This window comes from Corvus moneduloides, chromosome 4 (assembly GCF_009650955.1).
Source record: "Corvus moneduloides isolate bCorMon1 chromosome 4, bCorMon1.pri, whole genome shotgun sequence".
NCBI classification, from domain to species: Eukaryota; Metazoa; Chordata; class Aves; order Passeriformes; family Corvidae; genus Corvus; species Corvus moneduloides.
Window position 1 is genome coordinate 41116690 of NC_045479.1, and position 21669 is coordinate 41138358.

Sequence of the window (21669 nt, forward strand, 5' to 3'; positions counted from 1 at the left end):
ATAGGGCACTGCACCACCCCATAAAAAAGAAAGGGTTTTTTTACAAGGATGCCATTGCCAACACATCTTGAGTGAATGCATCCTGTTCACTCAGAGGCAGCAGGAGGTCTGGGATTATTGTCTGGTTTGGGAAAGTGATAGCGAGTTCTTTGGTGGGGAAACAAAACCAGTGATATTCTATTTGGGTGGTAGATGTTGAGGTGATGTTGCCAGTATATTCACTTCTCCTCTGCTCTTACATATTGGGAACAAAAGAGAAACTCTGAGTCCTTGTGCCATCTGACTGTCATTGAACAGCTTCTTGGTGGAAGAACTGAGTGCTATCCCTATAAAGGAAAGGCTGCTGTACTTCTCACAAAAATAAGGGGGTTTTCAGCCTTGATGTTGCTTGGTTTTAACATCTACCCTGGGTTGTTAGCTGACATCTGTGCTGAAAGACACAGCACTGATGAGACCGAGGCGTTAAATCTCAGTAAGTCTCAGTTCCAGGTACAGAGTTTGGGGAAAAATTGAAGTGGGACCAAGAGCCCAGGGCAGAAAGGCCTGGTGACATGTAGTGAGCAGGCATGCACCACAGCTGCAATAGTGCCAAACTTTTACTGGAAAAGCCATGCCTCTGCCTTCAATGCCAAGGGGGGCAGGCAGCATAGTGCACCTAACAGGAGAACTGCTTCAAAAGAGAGAGTCAGTAAACTAATTGTAGCTTAATCCACGAAGCAAGTTGAAGCTCTGCAGAGAGCACTTTCCCTTCAACAGAAAAGCAGAAATGTGACATTCTGCTCCACACCCTAGTTTTGGTGACTGCACTAAAATAAAGGGGGTAATGGCAGATAATGTGTGAAGCTATCCCCCATGGAATCCCTCTGTGTTTTGTCAAGATCCAAGAATCAATCTTAGCATAGAGTTTATTCAAGCAATATTTAAAGCAAGTAACCTCAAACTCACAGACTAAAATCTTAATAGAAGCAAGATGACGCAAGTATACGAGATGTAGGCATTGGCTATTTAAATGCTTCCTGCTGTAGATTTCACTCTCATATAGTTACAAAGATAAAATCTAATGTGGAAAGAAAAAGCAATGTAATGCCTCACATTTCAAACCCAAATCATGCTGTAACTGGGATAAAAGGCAACGTGCTATTCCGTAAACACCCTGATTAATATATATTATAAAACTCGTAACATCATGAGCAATTATAATCAGTGCATTAAGCAAATTATATAGAAGATAACATTGGCCTAAACCCAAAATTGACATAATAATATCAGGTTTCCCATTTAAAACAGACTTTTTCATCTTAACAAAAAATGTATTTTGAATTACCTTTTCAGGCAATGGACATTTCACCTAGCTTCAGGACAACAGCCTATTCTTAATTTAATATTGTTTAACTTTAAGGAACACCCAGGAATAGTTAACTGAATAAGTAATAGTATGGTATTAGGATATCTGGTTTTTTCTTCCAACTGCTCCCCTGTTTGCTGTCCTGTGTTTTTTGTCTTGTTAGACACACATTAACCTGTTAAGACTGACCTTCACTTCCCTCCCAATCCCTACAACACATTACAATTCTTTAAAAAGACATCTTGAGAGAGACTGCCTTTTGGTAATCCTCCTCAACTGAGCTCTACAGACTGCTCTGGCATGCATTGTGTACATGCATCTGTCACGAAAATTTGATGACAAATCATCTGTTTCCTGACAGATAGGCTGCACTGACTTCAAATTCCCATGAAATGTTTTTGTCCACCAGGAAGAAAAACATTCTCCTCTATAGCAGTGATCATTCTCAATCTTCAATCCTCCATTTGCTTTAGTCTGTATTATCATTTATTTGTATTATAATTGTTCTGGATCAATTAAAGCCTGTTGCAAGATACATCTTCCTGATCATCTTTTGGGAAAATGTAAAGAGACTGGAACTAATGAAAGGAATGAAAGCAAATGTTTCACAGTAACAATGCTGTTTTCAGAGGGTGAGAAACGAAGATCCTTTTTAAGACTGACCTACCCCAGTTTGTTTAAAACTAAACTGAACTTGAACTGATAAACTACTTTTTTGAGATTAACCTGAATAGTGTACATTCAGCAAAACACTGTAAATCTAAACATACCTGAATTGGAGTCAAACTTTGTTTCTGACCTGAAAAAGAAAATAAAAAGATCGCAAGTTACAAGAACTGCTTTATGCCATAAAAGCCATTTGTCAGACTGATCCCCCAGCAAAAGCCATCTTTAACAAGACTGTCTAACTCCGTACATTAACATTTAATGCATTCAAAGGCATTTGAACCCAAGTAATAATAATTATCTTTAACATTTTACCGTTTTCTACACTGTAGAAAAACACTCTTTGTAGAGTTACAAAGAAGATATTTTAAAAGGCAGATCACAAAATGAATGAAGAAAATAAAATATAAATTTAAACCAGGATTACATTATATACTGTGAATCATATCATACAGTTGTTTGTATGAAATAAAGTTTTCATTCATTTTCATTTTATAAAGTCATTAAGAGGATTTAATTTATTCACTAATGTTTCCAATCTATTTTTGAAGCAGATACCGTTTCATTAATGTCATATGCATTGTATCCAATGATCTGTACTTAATTGTGCAACATCCTAGGAGGTTTTTGTTTGTGCATGTCTTCAATTTACTCATTCTGCACATAGGAGTGAGTGGTTTGATTTTCTTAAAAGTAGAAAGTGGGGGGTGGGAAAGAGGAAGGGAGCCAGACCTAAATTTTAACTTGTTTTTAAAGTCTTTGCAAAAAGACAATGTTGTTTGCATTATGCACCATTAGCTTTGGTCGTGCACTGCGGATTTTTCTCTCTCTAACAAGTAGTGTTTTCTTCTAAGGGCTTAGCACATAGCAAATGAACCCTATAACCTGTATATTTAATAAAAGGAAGAAAAAATTAGCCCTTGTGGGAACATCATGTTTCAGATATCGGTTAATAATACTTGTAAATGTAGAAGCCTTTGAAGATCTCAATTTAACTGTGGGAAAACTTAAGTTGGGTAATTACTCAAGATGCTGCTGATGTGCTGTCAAGCAGAATTAACCCTATGACTAGGGCTATCTACACAATCTGCTACAAGACAGCATTGTCTATACTGAGCTCTCAAACCAATTAACAGGCATGTTCCAATCAGATTTATATCACCCACTAACAATCAGTAGTACACATGGTCATGGCTGTCACAGCAGGACACAAGGTCTGACCAGCAGGAGACCTGTTAAAGCATGTTACGTCGGCAGCAAAATGCATTTCCCCAGAAATTCTAAGGAGGAAGTACAATGTTGGATCCTTTTACATTGCATCAAGGAAGGGATGTATTTTGGGTAGTTACAGTCCTTCTTTTTTCAGAAGCAAATGACTGAAGCTCAAAAACTAATTGCAGATTTATTTTCAACTTTTATAAGCTTGTACATGCTGTTACATGTAGATGTCTTTTACATGCATTCTATATTTTTATATAACTTGCACTGTAATTCTATACCAAATAACTGTGCTACAGCAAATAAATATAAAATCAGTCATAATTTAAAAAATTAACAGGTTCATGCTATTAAAGACATCAGAAAGGAAACAACTTTCTTCTCCCATTCCACTAATTCTGCGCCTTCCTCCAGTGCTCACAATAGATATAATCTCAGGACATGAAAATATGCTCTTAAATATACACTTAAATATACTTCCAGGAGATGAAAAGATGAAAAATACATATCTTCATAATTAGTATTTTTAAAGTACCACCAAGAGCACTGAACAAAGAAAGCATGTTGCTGACATGCCTTCACAAATATCAGCACTGGTAACTGCCCAGGGCACCAGCCCATGCTCAGTTTGGCAGTATGATTCAATTGGAATTTACACCAGCAGGATGAAGTCCCCACCCTGTGAAAAGTGGTAACCTGGGGGAAATCCACTGAGTTACAAGTAAAGCCACTTAGTGTTTTATTTAAAATATTCTCCTCAAGCTGCTATATATCTGCCTACACTATTCTCTCTTGTTCATCACGGTATCAGCAACACCCCACTACCTACATAGTCAGACAGAATGTACGAATGTTACCCTCAGCATCTGTTTAGCTGCACGATCAACTTCTCGTTGCCTAAATTCTAGATACTCACTATTAGCTGGTCAAACAGAGTTCTTGCTTCTCAGCCTGAATGGCTTGTTATGGACATATGCACTGCAACTTCTGCCATCAACAAACTGGCCCAGGGGCCAAGGTGGCAGAGAGTGCATAGGGAGGAGGGTCACAAGGGTCAATGGGCACTGTAATGAGTACCAAAGCTCCAAACAGTCATAAATTACTGGACAACACATCAGAAAACTGATATGGGGGTGATAAATGAATCGAACTTTGTCTGGCAACAGCAGAAGAGCTATGAAAGAAAACACAGCATGGGAGGTAGTACTAGGAGCCATCGAGAGCAGGATGGTCACCTATGTTATGGTCACCATTTCCCCTTGGGAAAATGATGTAAAATTTAGGACACAGTATTACAGAAACTGTTAGAGATCTTAGTAAGGCACAGAAAAAGTGGAGGAGAATAACGAAGCGTCTTTGGCATTGTAAATAAACAAGTGGCAGATGTGAGAAGCACTCTGCAAGAACACAAAATCACCTTGACTACTTGAAGGAATGACAAAGCTTACAGCTATTTTAATGGAAGCAGCACTTTTCCCCTCTTTGAGTATTTATATCTGCTTCTCAACAGCACGTTAGACAAAAGTATCAGAAACTAATTGCACATAGGTGTTTAAAATGTGCAACTAAAATATGGCCATTAAAAAGGATAAAATTAAATACTGAAAGTACATTCCAAAGGGATGTTTTCTACACACAAAAATATTCACTCTGACTCCTTTATACTTTTAAAACTACATCACGTAGAAGGAAAAAGCCTCCTCAGTACATTGTTTGTTATCATAGTACGTACTCTGATATCCAACCTAAGCATCCTACCAGACAAGATGCACCTTACAGTGCTAGGTCCTGACTGTACTAATTGTCTTTTATAATTTATCACAAGAGGGGAACACCCCAACACCACCCCCAGCCTTCCACCCCCACCCCCCCAATGAATGGATAATAGCTTTCTTCATATTTTCTCTGCTTCTCTCTCATAGGAGTATTCTGAAAGTCAGGTAAGCGTTCATAAATATCTTTGGAAATTAGTCTATATGCATAAAGGGAAAAAGACAGTATTTATAAAGTGCTTTTCATTTCCAACTTCAATATGGTTCAAATACACACAACACATATCAGTACAAATGTCAAGTAGGCTTAGCTACCAACACACCATGTGCAAGGACATGGTGAGCTACTGGAAAGATTTAGCTAAGCACAAGGTGCTGCAACACTTTTAAAGATCCCAGGAATAATTAAGTCAGACACAAACAATAGAATAGATGATGGTAATTTTATCTGTACTGCAAAGAGGTGCAGGGTTTGAACCTGTTTCTTTTAAAAGACATCATATACCAGATCTTCAGACTGCCAAGTACTAAGAAAGAGACAGAAATGAAGTGATGATAATTATCATGTGTTCCTATAGACTGAATTTTAAACTACTGCCTTCCTAAGTATGTCTGAACTGCAGTTGTTCAGTGCCACATATTAGTGTCAAGAGACACACTACTGCTGAAGTTAATGCAAATCTGCTACTTGCCAGGGAAGCAGGCCTTTGTCAGAGAGGAAAGAGGATTTACTGCAGAACCTCTCCTGTTATGTTACAACTGCCTTTCCTTTTACCTTTCATGATGAAGTATTTAACAGGTTTATATAGGTTTTGTTGAGGGAACATGGGGAACAGCCTTTGGAAGCCCTATAACTCTCTCAGACAGTATTCTGCAGTTCTGATCCTTGCATTTTAACATGGAAGGAGTCATTTATCCTCTTAGCTTTCATAGGCCTTTGCATTAGCAGTTTATACCAGGCTGTTCCTTTGCAAGGTTTTGCTTCAAGGATGCTAAACACAACATTGGTGGGGGCAGACATTCAAAATACTACTCTCTGAAAAGGACATTGATAGAATAAAGATCTGTTACAGTCATAAAGAGGATTGATGCATCTTCGGTATATCTTCATTTTCCAAGAATTTTACTCCATATTGGCATGGGCAATTTACTGAAGAGATGATGGTCTACCAGGCTCCTGATGCAATCCAAGCCAGCCCATGTCCTGGTCCAGGTGACTGAGCAGAATACAATCAACCCTCTCTCTTTTGTGTTTGCCCCCTAGTGGTACAGAAAATACCTAGTTGGAGTATCTGTGTTCCTGGTACAGCATTGCTAGCAATCTGAAGAAGGCCAGGACAGTAATGTTCAGTTGTGAACATATCCCTGGAGGCTGTGTTGGCCCTTATCATGCTGATGAAAACCCTAGATAGGACCTAGGCAAACTGCAGGGGAGGCTCAGGCCAGGGACCATTCCCCAAAAGCAGAATGAACCAGGCCATTCTGTTTCAGAGTAGAGGAACTTAGGCTAAAAACACAAGCCATGTCTTGTCACTTGCCTTTAGGGCCAGAGAAGAGGCTTTTGTCCATTTTATTTGTAAGTATGGACATAACCCTTCTGAAAATGCAAGCCATTACCTGGAAAGCAGTCACTGATCTGGAGTGTGTCCAGAGAAGGGTAAGGATGCTGGTGAAGGATCTTGAGCACAAAAAGGAGGCTCAGGGAAGGCCCTATCACTCTCTACAACTACTTGAAAGAAGGGTGTAGCCAGGTGGGTGTTGAGCTCTTCTCCCAAGCGACAAGCAACAGAATGAGAGGAAATGACTTCAAGTTGTACCAGAGGAGGTTTAGATTGGGCACTAGTAAAATTTCTTCATGGAAAGCATTGTCAACACTGGAACAGACTACCTGGGGAAGAGGTTGGGTCACCATGCCTGAAGGTATTTTAAAGACATGTAGATGTGGCACTTATAAACATGGTTTAGTGGTGGGCTTGGCAATGCTGGGTTAACAGTTGGACCCAATGATCTTGAAAGTCTTTTCCAACCTAGACAATTTATTGATTCCTACACTGGTGAGAACCAACTTACTTCAGACAAATGTTGTTAAGTAGAAGCTGCTGGGTTTGATGGTCTTTTAAGGAAACTAAGAGTCAGTGAAGACAGATGAAGTTGCTCAAGTAGTTCTATTAGATCGTACTAGAGAAACCACATCAATGAGGTCTTATGGGCTCTCCTAGACAGATAAGCAGGGGTGATTTTTCATTTGGCATGCTCAAAGAATGTAAAGATCAGTGAAAAAGCTTAAAAACCATTAATTAAGCATGCAGCACTGGTGCAAGGAAATTCCTTATAAAGATCTAGCCTGGTGACTGAAGTCCTCCCTTGTCTTGTGAAGGCAAGAGTGGTACAGTGCTAATGGCACAATTTTATTGCCCAGCCACTCTTTCATTTTCTCTTGATTGGATGTCTGAGAGATGTTGAGAAGACCTGACACAGCTCAACAAAAATCAAATGAAAACATAACATGGGTAAGGCTGTTGCTATGCCTGCTAGTACATGTTCAGAAGAGCCAACACCATTACCAAGAATTCTTTCCAGGAAGCAATAAAGGCAGCAGTGGGTGATTTATGAAGACTTGGTAATTTAGTCTTTGGCCCTAAAAATTGGAAACTGACAAAACAATAATATTTCTTTTTTAAAAGGAAATCATTCTCCCAGGCTTCCCAGTTCCCATCTATACCACATCTTTCTCACAGTCCTGCATATGGTAAAGGACATGACCATGGCTTATTAAATATGGAATAGATTCTCTCCTATGGCAGTAGCATGAGTCGTGAATTTCACTCAGGTCCATTTTAACGCCCTCTTTCCATGGCTGTGGACAGAATGTATTTTTGCATAATGTATAAGAATATGCCTTGAAAAATTAAAGTAGGCACAACATTGCAAATACATTTGTCCCTTAGAAAACACTGAGGATTTGTGTGGCATAGGTGGGTCTTTGTGAACTGATACAGAAAAACACAACCTTGCTGTGGAGGCCATCCAGCCACGATAAACATGGCTGATAAAATATAAACACAAGCAGGTGTGTTTGATAAGTATAAGGACTTTTTCTTTCCTTATTAGTTTTCTATCAGATCCATGTTCTGCATTGAGACATGTTTCAGGCACACCAGGTGAGGCCCAGTGAAGAGAAAGCCATGAAAAAACACCCTAGAGAAAGATGGAGGACAGCAGGGCTCCTTCTTTTATCATAAGCCTACAGCTAAATTGGAGTAACACAAAACTGCATAAGGACTGGCTTGCAGAAAAGGAGGTCCTTGAGATTAGTTTTTTGTCTCTCTCATTTATTGCTTTCTTTAGACAGCTGTACTGGGATGTAGGAGACTGCCTGCCATGAAAGTTCAGAGATAGAATAATAAGATTCAATAGCATGATTATGGATTTTATGTGTGAGGCACCTTTGATTGTGGAAAAAGTTAAAGCATGTCCTCCATAAAGCTTGGGAGGTTTCTCATAACACTAGCACAAGTAGGTAGATGAAGAGATGTGAAATTCCTAATTGTTTCTTTTATCTTTCCTGTGATAGAGACAAAGTTCTGTTTTAAAGACTTACCAAAAAACAGGTCTTTCATCTGGAGTGTAAAATTCATGTGTTCCCTGACCTCGTGTGTCACATGGTAATGAAACAACGTAAATCAGAAATGTTAAAAGTTGAAGTTTGTTAATATTACTGCTGAAGCTCCAGTCTCTTTCCTAGTTAAACTGACAGGTCCATAGTCCAAATATATATATTTACAGATTACAACGACATAAAGACAAAAAAATTAATGGACATCAGTGAGAAACAAATGTAAATGCAAGTTTCAGATGACTATCGGGAAATTACAAAACAAAAAGCACCAAAAAAATCCCATGCCACCACAAAAACTACTTGCATTTTAAACGGAGCAATGGACTTTCTTTGTATTGTACTCCCATCTTACTCCTAAAGAAATACTTCAGTGATTTACACTCTGTGGAGAAAACGTAGTAAATAGCATACATTTTGCATTCTCTTATCTGTGTTTCCTTCTCACTTTTTTTAGCTGTCTGGGCTGAATCAGTGACCAAGATTCAGAAATCTGTCTTCCCCGGTTGACGAGGACATTATGTACTGATATTTTGAGGTCAGTAAACAAAAGAACACGGACTCCTACTGGTTTCTGCATTTTTTCCCACTGTTGCCAGCCAGTTCAGAACTGGCTGAATTTGACGTATGCCAGAGGTGGCAAGAGCTCACAAGGCAACACAAAGACTTTGGGGAGATTGAGTAAAGGCCAGTCTAGTCTCAGGACACAATCAGTCAGGTGTTTTCTTCAGGTGCCCACTGGCTTTAGAATTATTAAAATTAAAAAATAACTTCCCTCTTTCCCTCTCTCCTCCAATAAAATCTACAGGGGTCTCAAAGAGAATCTAAAAACAGAGACATTTCCATATAGCGCATTCACAAAGAGAAATGCAACTCATTAACTCAAGACTATGCCAAAGCATACTGTGTACTTGAGATAATCACAGATAAGTATCATACTGCAGTTTTTTCCCATCTTAAAACTATTGTGAAGGCAACTGGAAACTAGTTCACATTCATTTATGTGTACAACTGCTGTCCAAAACTCACCCCACAAAAAAACCCCTACTCTTTCTCCTTCAGATGATAGAAAGGAAGCCAGTCTTGAAGGTAGAAAGTGAAATCCTGACTCCATTGTATTCATTTGCTAAATATGAATTTACTTCAACAGAGCCAGGATTTCCCCCCAAAAGATTTAGCTATAGTAAGCAGTGGAATGTCTAAGTGGCAGAGTGGAAAACTAGGTTATGGAAACTTTGGATCCCCACTTTGCACCCTCAAGCCAAGGATCATAGTAACACATGACATGAGACTATTGTCTGTCTGTGTCTGTAACCCTCAGATTTTCAACCCAAAATATTCACATTATTACCCAGTTTCTGCAGGTAGTCCTTCTAACAGAGGAATTAAACATTACAGAGATGAGATGCTTCTTTCACTTTAGAGACAGTCTCTTGAGGACAACGATCACTACCACATCTGGTGATTGTAGAGCTACATCAATTGTATTTTCTTTCAACCTATTACTGGCACAATATTCTATACTATTAGCGCTATCCTGACCATCCTGCTTCATGCTCTTGTAAAGCTACCTCTTCAAGTAGGGGCTGAGTTAGGGTGAACTGAGGGGGGAAAAAAAGCAAGAAAAAATTAAATTCTTCATCAGAATGAACACAAGCAGCCATAAATAAGAAAAAGCACATGAACAACAACTGAATCTGTGCAGAACAATGCAGCAATCAAGGGAATTCGATCAGCACTGCTTCTGGTACCAAATTCAGGGCCATAATTCCCACAATACTTCTAAAGAGTATTTTTAAGCCAGCTCTCCATGTGTGCTAATTGGGATAGATAGAAATTCAGTAAGTAATACAATTTTCCACAGTTTTGTGTTCTTAACTGCTTGAATTCTAAAAAAAAAAAGCATCTACTTTTTTCTCCATCATGAGCTAAAATGCTGTATGTAAAATTCAGCATCGTCATCCAGTATCTCTTAAAGCTACCTGTAAGTAATTCTAACAGTCACACCTCAGTATCTGTTGACACAGTGAGAGACTGTTACAATTACGTGACATAGCCGCATACAGAAAAAAAAATTAATTACTAATTTTTTTCCTGTCTTATTTCCTCTTTTATCTGAATATTTTCTATCTTATTTATTTATCCAATTTTTTTATATTTACTATGAGACTAATTTACCACAAGACTAATTTTACTACAGCATTATTATTTACATTTCCTCTCTTGTATCCCTTAAAAGGTTGAATGACTTCACCATTCTGTGTTTCTATGAAATGACCTTATACAATTATGTATGAAATATATACAAGATTACACATAACCTAAGAGACAGAAATCGCAAAACTATATTTAGCATACTCACTTGAATAAAGGAGTTCCACAAACAACACATTTGTATATTCCTTTAGCTTTATGGTGTGTGTACTCCCCCTCAAAGGCACTGGGAAAACAACAACACTACATTTTAAAATTAAATAAAGGAATTTGTAGATTTTTTAATTATTAAAGTAGCTGAGTGTTTAGAAAAATGTTATAGAAAAGCCCCATGATTTCAAAGTTGGCAGTTGTTTTTTATTAAAGGTAGCAAATAAAGCAGGCACAGGAAAAGGGGAATGTCCTCGTTAGTGTGCCTCAGATGTTATGCATCATGCAAAAGGAAGCAAATTGTCCCACAGTTCAAAGGCCAGAACAACAACAAAAACAAAAAGGGGTAAAACTGGAGTCTTCCCCTATCTGGCAAGAGAAATGTCAAGTTTTTGTAAACACAGATTGTTTGGCACGTAGCTCAACCTGCCGCACCTCGCTGTGTCCATGTCTGGGCTGTGTGCGGGGCTCGGCGGCTGCAGTGGAGCGAGGTGTGAGGCCGCCCGGGCCCTGAGGAGCCGTGGCGCTGGGTCAGTCCAGCACAGGCTGCCTGGCCGGCAGAGACATTGTAGCTGAAAATGAAATAATTGGTCCACGATTTCAAGCTGTGAGCACCTTATATTTTCAGTTGAAAAGCAATATTCCAGCTTTAAGAGAATATTTTTCTAAGTTAACAGTCTAAAAGGCTAGGAGGTCATTCACCTAATACGAATCAGCTGCGCTCGCCCAACAAAAAGCTTATGTGCTCAGCAGCTTGTTTTTATTATCCTTTCACCCTTTTTATGAGGTCCAATTTTTTTTATAAACAGGATTTTTAAGAATGACCTAATCTCGGATTGTTTGTGTGCATTAAATCACATTGTTGGTCCCGTACACAAGAGCGTGGAAGGCCAGGGGGAAGGCAAGACAGGCCTCCCAGCAAAGACCACTGTCCCCATGCCCCGTCAGGGCTGCGGCAGGATGGAGAGGGCTGGGGCAGAGAGGGGACCGTCCCCACCAGCCTCTCTGGCGCATTCAGCCACCAAATTCAGCACTGTCAGGAAGAGGTTTGCCTATTAACCAGGACCCCACGTGCAGCGGGGAGCCCTTTCAGCTCATGAATGAAAACAAGCAGTTACATCATTAGTACGTTTAGAGCAGAGGTAAAGCCAGGGCCTTACGCCAAGCTCAGTGGTATAAATTAGACAACAAAAAATGGCTGGGCCTTGGCAAGTTACCTTTGGCTGGAATCAGCTGAGAGAGAGACTTTATTCACTAAAAACAATCTTGGAAGCCAGTCCTTTTTTTTTCCCCTCCCAGACTTGAGGCTGGCTTCCAGCGACTAAAGCCATGTGAGGGCAGTTATTGAAAATTTTTCACATTCCAACCACAAATGAGCCAATAAATACCTTCTCCACATGTGCTTCAAAAAGAAATTGGAGTGGGGTGGAAAAGAACTAAATTATGCTACCTTCTTTCTGCAGCCAAAACGTCTATACTTACAATGGCCACCTTCAAAACTCCAGCCTCCTGGCACAGGGCCATTTCCCTCGTGGTTCTGCTTACTGCAATGTCTTCCAAAAAAAGTGTACCTAAACCACTATTACTTCCACACGTTTTGTAGTAAACTAAAAACAGACTCTAAACATGAGCCTCGTAACTTTATAAGACATGCAGTGTTCATTAAAAGAAAAAGTCATACAAGACCCTTGGCCCTGGCCCCCTTGTTGCAGATGCTTGTCTTTGCAGTAGTGTTAATTTGTAGGGGTTAGTAAACAAGTGCAGAAATCCTGGGAGAAAAAAAACAACCAACAAAACTTGGTAGGGAAGGTGAGGAAATAGCAGTAAGAGGAGGGGTGGAAAAGAAAGATGCCTGTGTTTTGAGATCTGAGTTTCCTTCATCCTGCCTTACCTTTCAGTCCCCTTCTCCTGAGTGACATGGTACTGCAAGGGTGTCAGCCGCTTCCTCAGCTCCTCCTGGGAAAAGACCACCTTACAGTCCTTTTTATCCCTACATGACCCTGCAAAAGGAGAGGATATGGGAGAAGGAGCCTTTTTAGCTTAAATCCTGAATAATTGCTTTGGCAGACAGCCACAGCATAGCTTCTGCATTTACTTGTCAATGACCAGACTGGTCCCTAATGCACAAAGAATGGCTCAGCTGAACTGCAGCTGATTATTTCTTCTAATCCAAGTTTAGAAAAGAATCTTTATAGAGAGCCAGATGATTCCACTGGAGCAGTGACAATGTGCTACAGCCAAAGCCCTTTGGTGTGTTATACACTAAACTGTTGCACACGCAATCATTCACAAGAAAGTACCATTTTTCCAACCATTAAAAAAAAATCTGCAAAAATCCCTACTACAGCTGAAACATTCTTTACAAGACATCTATATTGGAGACTTACGGTAATGGGCATATGATGTTTAGCCACAACATCTATCAATTTCAGTACCCTTTAAAGCAGTTGAAAAACAATTCTAACCTTCAGAATTACAGTAAGGTTGATTTAACTTCTAGTTGCATCCTCATTCTTTATAACAGTAGCCATTTCCTTTTTTCCCTGTTGAAGCACTAGAATAGGAGTCCTAAGGAGTAATTTCTTTATGCACACAGCTGTACAAGGTTCAACATTAAACGTATCGTAAAATTTAGGGTTGCTATTGAAATTACCCTCCTTTGAAAATCTAATCTTAACACTTTGCTTAGTTCACACGGAGAATCCAAGGAGTACATAAGGATTACTGTAAAAAATACATATTTGTATAGTGCAAAAATTCACATCAGAAAAGCAAAAAACAACAATAAGGTTGCTTTTGGGAATGAAAACTCCCGAACTAGTAACATAAATTGCAAAACATTCAGGTAACTTTGATAATCATTGGCAAAATTTAGCTGACAAAATACAGGAGGGAAAAAGCACTCTAATTATGACACTAATTAAAAAATGGAACAATGTGAAATAAACAGTCCCAACAAAAAATATTTTTTGCTAGTAATGTATATACACTCATAAAAAGACCAATTGTGTTCCCAAAGTAGAGGCAACAGAGCTACCCATCTGTATGTCATTTAGTACAGGAGAGGCAATGGCAGGTTTAAATTACATGGTATTGGATTGCAATTTCCTAGCGTTGGATGCTTTTCTGCTTTTTTACCTTGAGTCATTACTAAGGAGCGTTCATAAAAAGTAGCTTAAAGCACAGATGCTTGCAAATCATTTAAGAAAAGATGTTTCTTTCTTCCTCCCCCTCTTCTTTTCTCAATTTTTTAATGTGTGGGGGTTGGTGAATAGGGGAGAGAGAAAAAGAATAATGCTGTTGGTCACTACTGAGTAACCCTAGGAAGTATTTTCAGGAAGAAAAAAGTAAAATTGAAAACATCTGATTGAAGTAAATAGTGCAAACATAAAAAGCTTTACTAGTGAAAGAAAAGTATTGAAAAGCGACTTTATTTCATAGATTAGAAATTACTTTTGATCTAAACATTCTTAAAAACAGATTGTTTTCCACTCTGACCCATCTCATTAGCTGTGCTGCAGAGCCTTCATTTTAATGGCAAGCTTTGAAAGAGCGCTGCTGTATGCCTGGGTTAGCTTCAATCTTATTTGGGAGAGGGATAAAGATTTCATTCCAGGTCTCTTTGTTTGTCTTTCAAGAACCACTAAAGCAGTATTCACACAAATTTTGCAGGAATGTGCCCTGTGCCATAGCTTACAAATTATTTGGTTTTGGTGCACTTAAAGGTCACCTTCCAAATTAGCAAAATTTTCCTACATCCTGGCTTTTCAACCTTAAATGTAAATATTGTTTCCTAACTGTAAGTGAGGTTTGTTCTTTATAACATTTGGTTGCTTATTTAAAGATGTCAAACTTTGGAGGTTTTTATGCTCCAAACGTGCAGGACTCTAGGACTAATAAGTCTTTCAAAGTATAGCTAACAGGGAAAGGAAGCATATGCATTATATAAATAGCTATTGTTATCTTGCATTACAGAGCTCAGAAAGAAACTGTTTGAGATACAGTCTTTTATCTATAATTTCAGTTTTAAAAAGTAGACTAGAGAGCAACAAAGAATCTTACAAACCAACATTTCTTTACTTTTTAAAATATCTATGCATAATTTTAAAAAAAAATTATTTGCTACTTAACTGCTGCAAAAAAAAAAGCAAACTAAGCATAACTTCACCTTGAGAAAATAGAAAATACTGAGTGTTTTAAAAAAGTGGTCAGTATGCCCCTTTTACTCTCCTTAAATAATTTTTCATCTCTTTTACAAATTTCATGTTCTCTACTCTATGGGTTCACTATATGCATAAGAAAATTTCTAGATGCCGTATGATCCATTACATAGATCAGAAGTAGGAAGCATGTTAAAAAAAGATCTTCTGCACCCCTAGTTTTAATAAGTAACCGCATGTTTTATAATACAAACAATTATTTATGTCTACAGGGGAATTTTGCCAAACTGCATTGGGGTAAAATGCAACTGACCCCAATAAAGGATTCTTCAAGTTTGTAATTTCAGTATCGATCAACAAAAAGTTGCACTACAAATTATAAAGGAAATCTCTTGGTCCAGCCCTTAGCATTCAAGAGTGGCCCTATTCAATTAATTGCATTTCTTATTTAAAAACAAACAGCTCAGTAAATGGATCATGCTATTTCTCTATTGCCATAGAGGCAAGGAGGTAAAGCAAGACTCATTTCTGACTGCAGAAGATGTAAGGGTATGTTATCTGAAGCAGGGATAGCCTACCAGCTTCTATAAAAATGCAATGAATCCTAGAAACTACGGGATGAGATTCTAGGAATATGTTCCTTCAGTTAGGAAAAAAATTACATGCAAGAGGGACAAAACTGCACAGTTTCCAGTAAGAGAGTGGCTGCTTCTGATTTTGCAACTGTTCCTTTATGACATGAGATGACTGTCACATTCAAGCCAACTCTTGTATCTTGGGAAGGGACAACATAAAGCTACACCAAGATATGCCCAATATGAGAAAAATTGCCACTAGTAATGGAGCTGTTATCAAACTCATTATTAAACCAGAGAATAAACAGGCAGGCTGACAACCTTCCTCAGTCTGGTTCTCCATAGACGGCATGAGGTTTGGGCTGTGGAAAGGGTTCCATACAGACAACAAAATGCTTCAGCAACTCAGCCATAAAGGCAGGCTCACAGTTCATTGACAAATCATACAGTTTGAGGCAAATGGGAAAAAAGGTCATCAGTTCTACAAACAGCATATCAGTGTGGTTACTGATTAAAGGTGAGACTAAATTAAATACAGTATGAGAATAAGAGAGCCTGGATTCATAGGATCTATATTAGCACTTTTGTTCTTTGGCGGTGGTGTTCTCAGCAATGACTTTTAGAAAAGCCCAGAACAGGTATGTTCTGAACTCCAGTTAGATGCAGCTGTTAAAAGAGGTGAACACTGGCCTGCAAAGGCAGACAAAATTGCCTTCACATTCCACTGCAGGATTGAAGGCCAGATTAAATCTCTCTAATCAGCACCCCATGGTGCCTTCTTTGGGGATGGCACTCCTAAGAAGAGCAGTGTGCAGGCAGCTGTCACCAACAGGTACTCACTCGCCTTCAGCCATCTGCCAAAAGTTCCAGCAGTGCAAAAAGCACTTAAGATCCTGGAGCAGGATGGAAGACTTTGTGAGGAAAAGACCAGGCTCACAAATCTTAATGCATAACATAAAAAAAAAAAGCTCAGGAGGGTAAAACAAACATGAACAGAAACCCTTCTTAGAGCCTTCATGGTATTCTCATGTTTAGGAATGTGGTTTTTTTTGAAAAGCAAGGCAGTGCATGCTGCCATTTACTATTCACCTGCAGACTGTGGGCATTTCAGAGTTCAGCTCTGAAGTTCGCTGTACAAATTAAGTGAACAGAAAGTATTCTCTGGGTGTTGACCTAATAATGAAGACATTAAGCATCTCACCTCACATATAAGTTCCAACTGACCTTTTCAAACCTGTGGTTCATAACCTTCCTTCCCTATTAGCAATCACAAGAAAACCAGCAACAAGATATGTTCAGACAGACGGACACAAGTTAGCAGACCATTACTCCTCACCACTCAGCCCCTCACCTGTTCCAACACACCAGAGGGCGGTGATTAGTGTCTGACATGCCCTGAAATATGGTGGCATTTTGCTTGATGGCTTTCCTATATCAAAGAGTCTTTTGAACCATTCTAACAATTTTCTCTTATATTTTGTTGCTTCCTATCACTGAAATTAACTCAATATTTCAACTGCATGGAAGACACAACATACATTTTTCCTCTTCTACGTATGCTTATATTCCACTAGCATTAATGGACATTACAGTCATGCACTGAGCACATACCACTTAGACTTCCTGAACTAAATACAGCAAGATCAAATGTTCCAGCAGAGCACAGCCATATAATAAATCTGGCTTCTAGTTTGCAGTACTACTTCTTTTAATATACCCAAGCAGTTTTTTAGGGGCCTTCCAGTACATTTTATTTTTCATATACCACCCCAGCCCCAATCCTGCAATGTGACCTGTGTAGGCAGACCCTTGGGAATATGCATAGCTACTTAAGGGTCTATGAATGTACATCAGATTACAGGATCAGGCTCTAAGTACACATCTCTACTTCCCAAAGTCTGTCCCCTCATGAGTGGATCAGACCTTGGTAGATCAATGGTAAATTACCTCAAATTGATATTAAGAGGAATTCTACAAAGTTAAAAAATATTTTCATACATTTCTTTAAATAAATATCCTTACATATGCTATTGCTAACACTTAGTGTTACTAAAAGTGGAATCTCTCATTTCTTATTACTTCAAATTTCATTTACACAGTTTATGCCTCTTGTTGACAGTTTTGCCTTGCTGTCTGATTAAGAAAAGGCAAACTCACAACTCTCTCTCACATATTTTAATTTCTGTTCAATTTGTTCTCTGCAGCCTCTGGTCTTCAGCCTTGGGAGAATGCTGCAGTGTTCTCTCACTGCAAACAAGCCAGGAACTGCTATCTAGTTTAAAAAAGAACAACTCTTCAGATTGGTTACATTGCAAACAGTTCTATTGGCTTGTATCTGGAAAACACAGTTTTATAAAACCTGTATTTGACATGATAGTTCTTTTATTATCCCCTCATGAGCCATTTCAAATTACCTTAGCCTGCTGGTGACTAGGATAGATGTTGCAAAAGAAACTCTGAAATGTTGGGAGGTCAGGTTTGAGTAAAATTCAAACTTCATCATTAAAAAACCCCTGTAAATGTTTTACACATTGAAAAACAGATCTGTGGCTCCTTTGCTTTCTTGCTGTAGGTAGCTAACTCCCACCTGCTGTTGAAATACCATTTGCAGTTTCATGCAAGCATTAGAAGTAATGGAGCGAAGACCATTTCCACTATATTGTGCGTTGAAAATCCAAAAGCCAGGTACAGGACAGCAGTTCGAATTTTGGGTCAAATGCCAGGCTCTATCTTAAAAGAACACCACCCAAAATCTAACTGTCTTTAAAAAAAATTATTTACTTAACACCCAGGAGGGTCAGCTGGCCACAAGGGAAGGGCAAGCCCCTGCTTTGCAAATTTGCAAACTTCCCATACAATCAAGTAACAGAGCTGTCACATTTATTTTTTCCACCTGGTAATCATCACAGCTCTTGTTTAATACAAATACATATATTTTGAATCACCATCAGAAATCTCCCGTGTAAGACAGCAAATTTCTCAAGAACCAAAAAAAATTTTTTAAAAAAATCCCCAAACTGCCAGCTAATGCATCTCCTCTATGCACTTGTTTTCTCTCCACAGAAAGGGGTACTGGGATCCCAGCAGGCCCATATAGGCAGCATCTCTTGTTTCCACAGGTCTGAAGCCATGCTTGCAGCAATGGCTAAGGCAGCCATGCAAGCCAAAGAGACATTCCCTGGAAAAGAAATCTGAGACTGCCTCCCCTCCCTGTGAATGTAAAAAACATTTAACGAAAGACTGAAGTGTTTAGGGCAGTGGGAAAGAGGAAAGAGCCTGGAGCTCCTTTTGTCCTCTCCAGGCATGTCTACTTTACTTCCTTATCTGACATTAATGAAATAAATGTCACTACCAGACGCAATCTTGGTCTCACAATCTTTCCAAATTGTAACGACTGAGGAGTCCACCACCACCACTGCACTAGCTGGTGGAGACGAAGGCAGCTTCCTCTGGAGCTTTTTGAGCTGTCATCTTCACTAGTACTGCAGCGACAACAGCATGTGGCTCAGGAGAGGTTGGTGAATAGAAGAATCTTCAATTAAGCGGAGCAAAAGCTCATTATGTTATAAACTGCCACAGTTGTTACCCTTTCTGCTGAGATGGCCAAAGACGGAGTGCACAGGGCAGCTGACCTATTTGCCTTACTCTTGAATGCAAACCAGGCAAGACAAGATCAAGATCTATTGGTACAGCAGTGGAGGAGGGAATATTTAGAACGATGTATTTCTCTTCCTCTCCCCCCAACAGATAAAGAGACTTTTGTTTTGCTGATACTCTCCTAGCACCTTTCACAGGCACTACATTTGTTTAAATTAAAAATAGAAAGACAGAGACACTGAGCACTCTTTATCTGGTCAGTAGATTTCTGTCAGAATCAATAAAAGCATGCACAACATAAGGAAAGGCATTTTATTAATAGTGGAATTAAGATGAATTTAGTAAGGGTGCTTTATGCTACCTTTTGCATTTAAAATATTTCAGTAAGCCTTCAAAATAAGTTTATTCACACAGCTTTAATAAAGGTTTAACCCTGCAGCAGAAACAATTAAAAAGTCAGCATTTGCCAGCAGTGGTGTGTAGCTTATTTTGGCATTCAGGCTGTTGCTAAATCCTCCTGCTGCTTCCTTCCACAATAGTGATGTGTGGCCTGTGAAATGAGCACTGGATTTCAAGACTCAGGTTCTGCAATCTGTACTTGGGATGGGGGTGGAGGAAAGGAGAGGGCTGGGGGAAGGTCTTTCCTCCCCTCCAACTCTCCACAGCAGCACAGATCTAACCCCCTGCAAAACTTCATCTGTCTCCAACTGTGGAGGGTAAGGAACCATTTTGCAAACACAAGCAGGCACTGCCTGCTCTGTGGCCTTTCATCCCACTTCTCCAAGCACTGAGGGACATACCCAGCATGAAGGCAGGAACTGCTGGGACACTGTGCTCCAGTTCATGCTCTGCTATGACCACCACAGAAAACACTGTAGCCCCCTGCCCTCTCAATCTGCTTCAGAACTAAAGGTAGAGGAACAGTCGAAAAGGTTTGTAACTGCCAACTTCATTTTCTAATGGGCCTTCTGGAATTCCTTATGTTTCCTTAAAATCCAGCCATGCCTTAGGGGTCAAGAAGACAGGGTAAAGCCCTGTAGAATGGCTTTAAGAGGAGTTGGTCAAGCCTTTCTCTGCTCTGCTCTCCTCAGAACTCCCTGACCTGGGCCAGAGCATTGATGAGGGTGTTCTTACCCACAGTGCACAAAGTTGCCAGTGCCAGACCTGGGCTGCCAGCACCTACTGTCCCACAAGAACCTCTTCTCCAGACAGAGCAGAGGGCACCTTCATACCCTAGTCATGCACCCCTTTCCGACACAGCTTCTTCTGAAGGAAATCACAAACTGAGATACATGCTTATCTTGTAACTGAGAACAATTTCTGCTTCTTAGCATTCTCTGGGACACAACTCCTCTCTACTCAGTTACCACCAGATCATGATGCGTGCTGTAGCAACCTATGGTTAACGTAGCAGCTAAGATATGGTAATGTTTGAGCCTCTAGTGCCTGACTCCCAGTCCACACTCTATATCCATTCAATATTCCATCCAATTCCAAGCTCATACATTCCCTCAGTGATCATCTCCTCCATTGTTTCCCAACATACTCTTATTGACTTGAGGGTTCACATTCGCTTCTTGCACATTTTGTTGCTTGTCCTCCCTCAGCTTAGCAATATAGAAAATCTCCTTCCTTTCTATGTGCTGTCATCTCTCCTTTACATCACATTCTTCTCTGAAACCTTCATCACATATTCCTCAGAGAAAAGACAAAGCCAGGAATTGCTTTTAATTGAAAGGAAAAAAGTGAAGGCAGTCCTTAAAGGACTTCACAGTCCTTCTGTTAGACACTCCAATAAAAAGTATTGGACACTCCAACTAAAAAAAGTAACTTTTCATGAAAAACTTTAAAACCTAGAAACACCCTGCTGAAACTTCATCTTTTCCATACCCAACTAAGCAGAAAACACACTAAGCCTGAGCTGCAGAAGGCTCAGAAATGGAACACAGGAAATTTATGAACTCCCAGAATAAAAACATTCCTGCAATGGTGGAAATGGTTTGTGGTGGATCTTTTATGAGAGCAGGAAGGGAATGAAAACAACCTTAAAAGGTCCATCAGGGAACACACTAAGGGACTGTCTTTGTGCTTGATCTCATCATCCCAGTGCTTCTCAGTGAATCACTGAGGAGCCTCCACCCAGGGGAGGCAGGGATGAGCACCATCTGTCTCCTGGGCAGATGAGGGACAGTACTAAAGTCCACCAGAACAAAGACTTAAAAAGAGCGAAAAAACAGAGTACAAACTCTAGGGAATGTAACAGAAGGATTCTAGTCTTCTTTATGATCCCAAGTTTGTCAAATACCAGGCACTCATAAGAGTATTACTCCCAAAGAGATATCTACTAATAAATTTC

The 21669-nt window shown here is 39.5% G+C and overlaps 1 protein-coding gene across 5 annotated transcripts in view; it reads right to left on the minus strand.

The window, feature by feature from the left end:
* Positions 1–21669, minus strand: part of MSRB3 (methionine sulfoxide reductase B3) — an 83876-nt gene that overhangs the window by 34748 nt on the left and 27459 nt on the right. For all 5 annotated transcript variants that reach the window (XM_032105171.1, XM_032105170.1, XM_032105172.1 and 2 more), the window contains 3 exons: positions 12873–12981; positions 10980–11057; positions 2116–2144 (listed from right to left, as the gene is read on the minus strand). In XM_032105171.1, coding sequence (XP_031961062.1) covers positions 2116–2144; positions 10980–11057; positions 12873–12981 — 216 coding nt within the window. The remainder of the gene's footprint in view (positions 1–2115; positions 2145–10979; positions 11058–12872; positions 12982–21669) is intronic.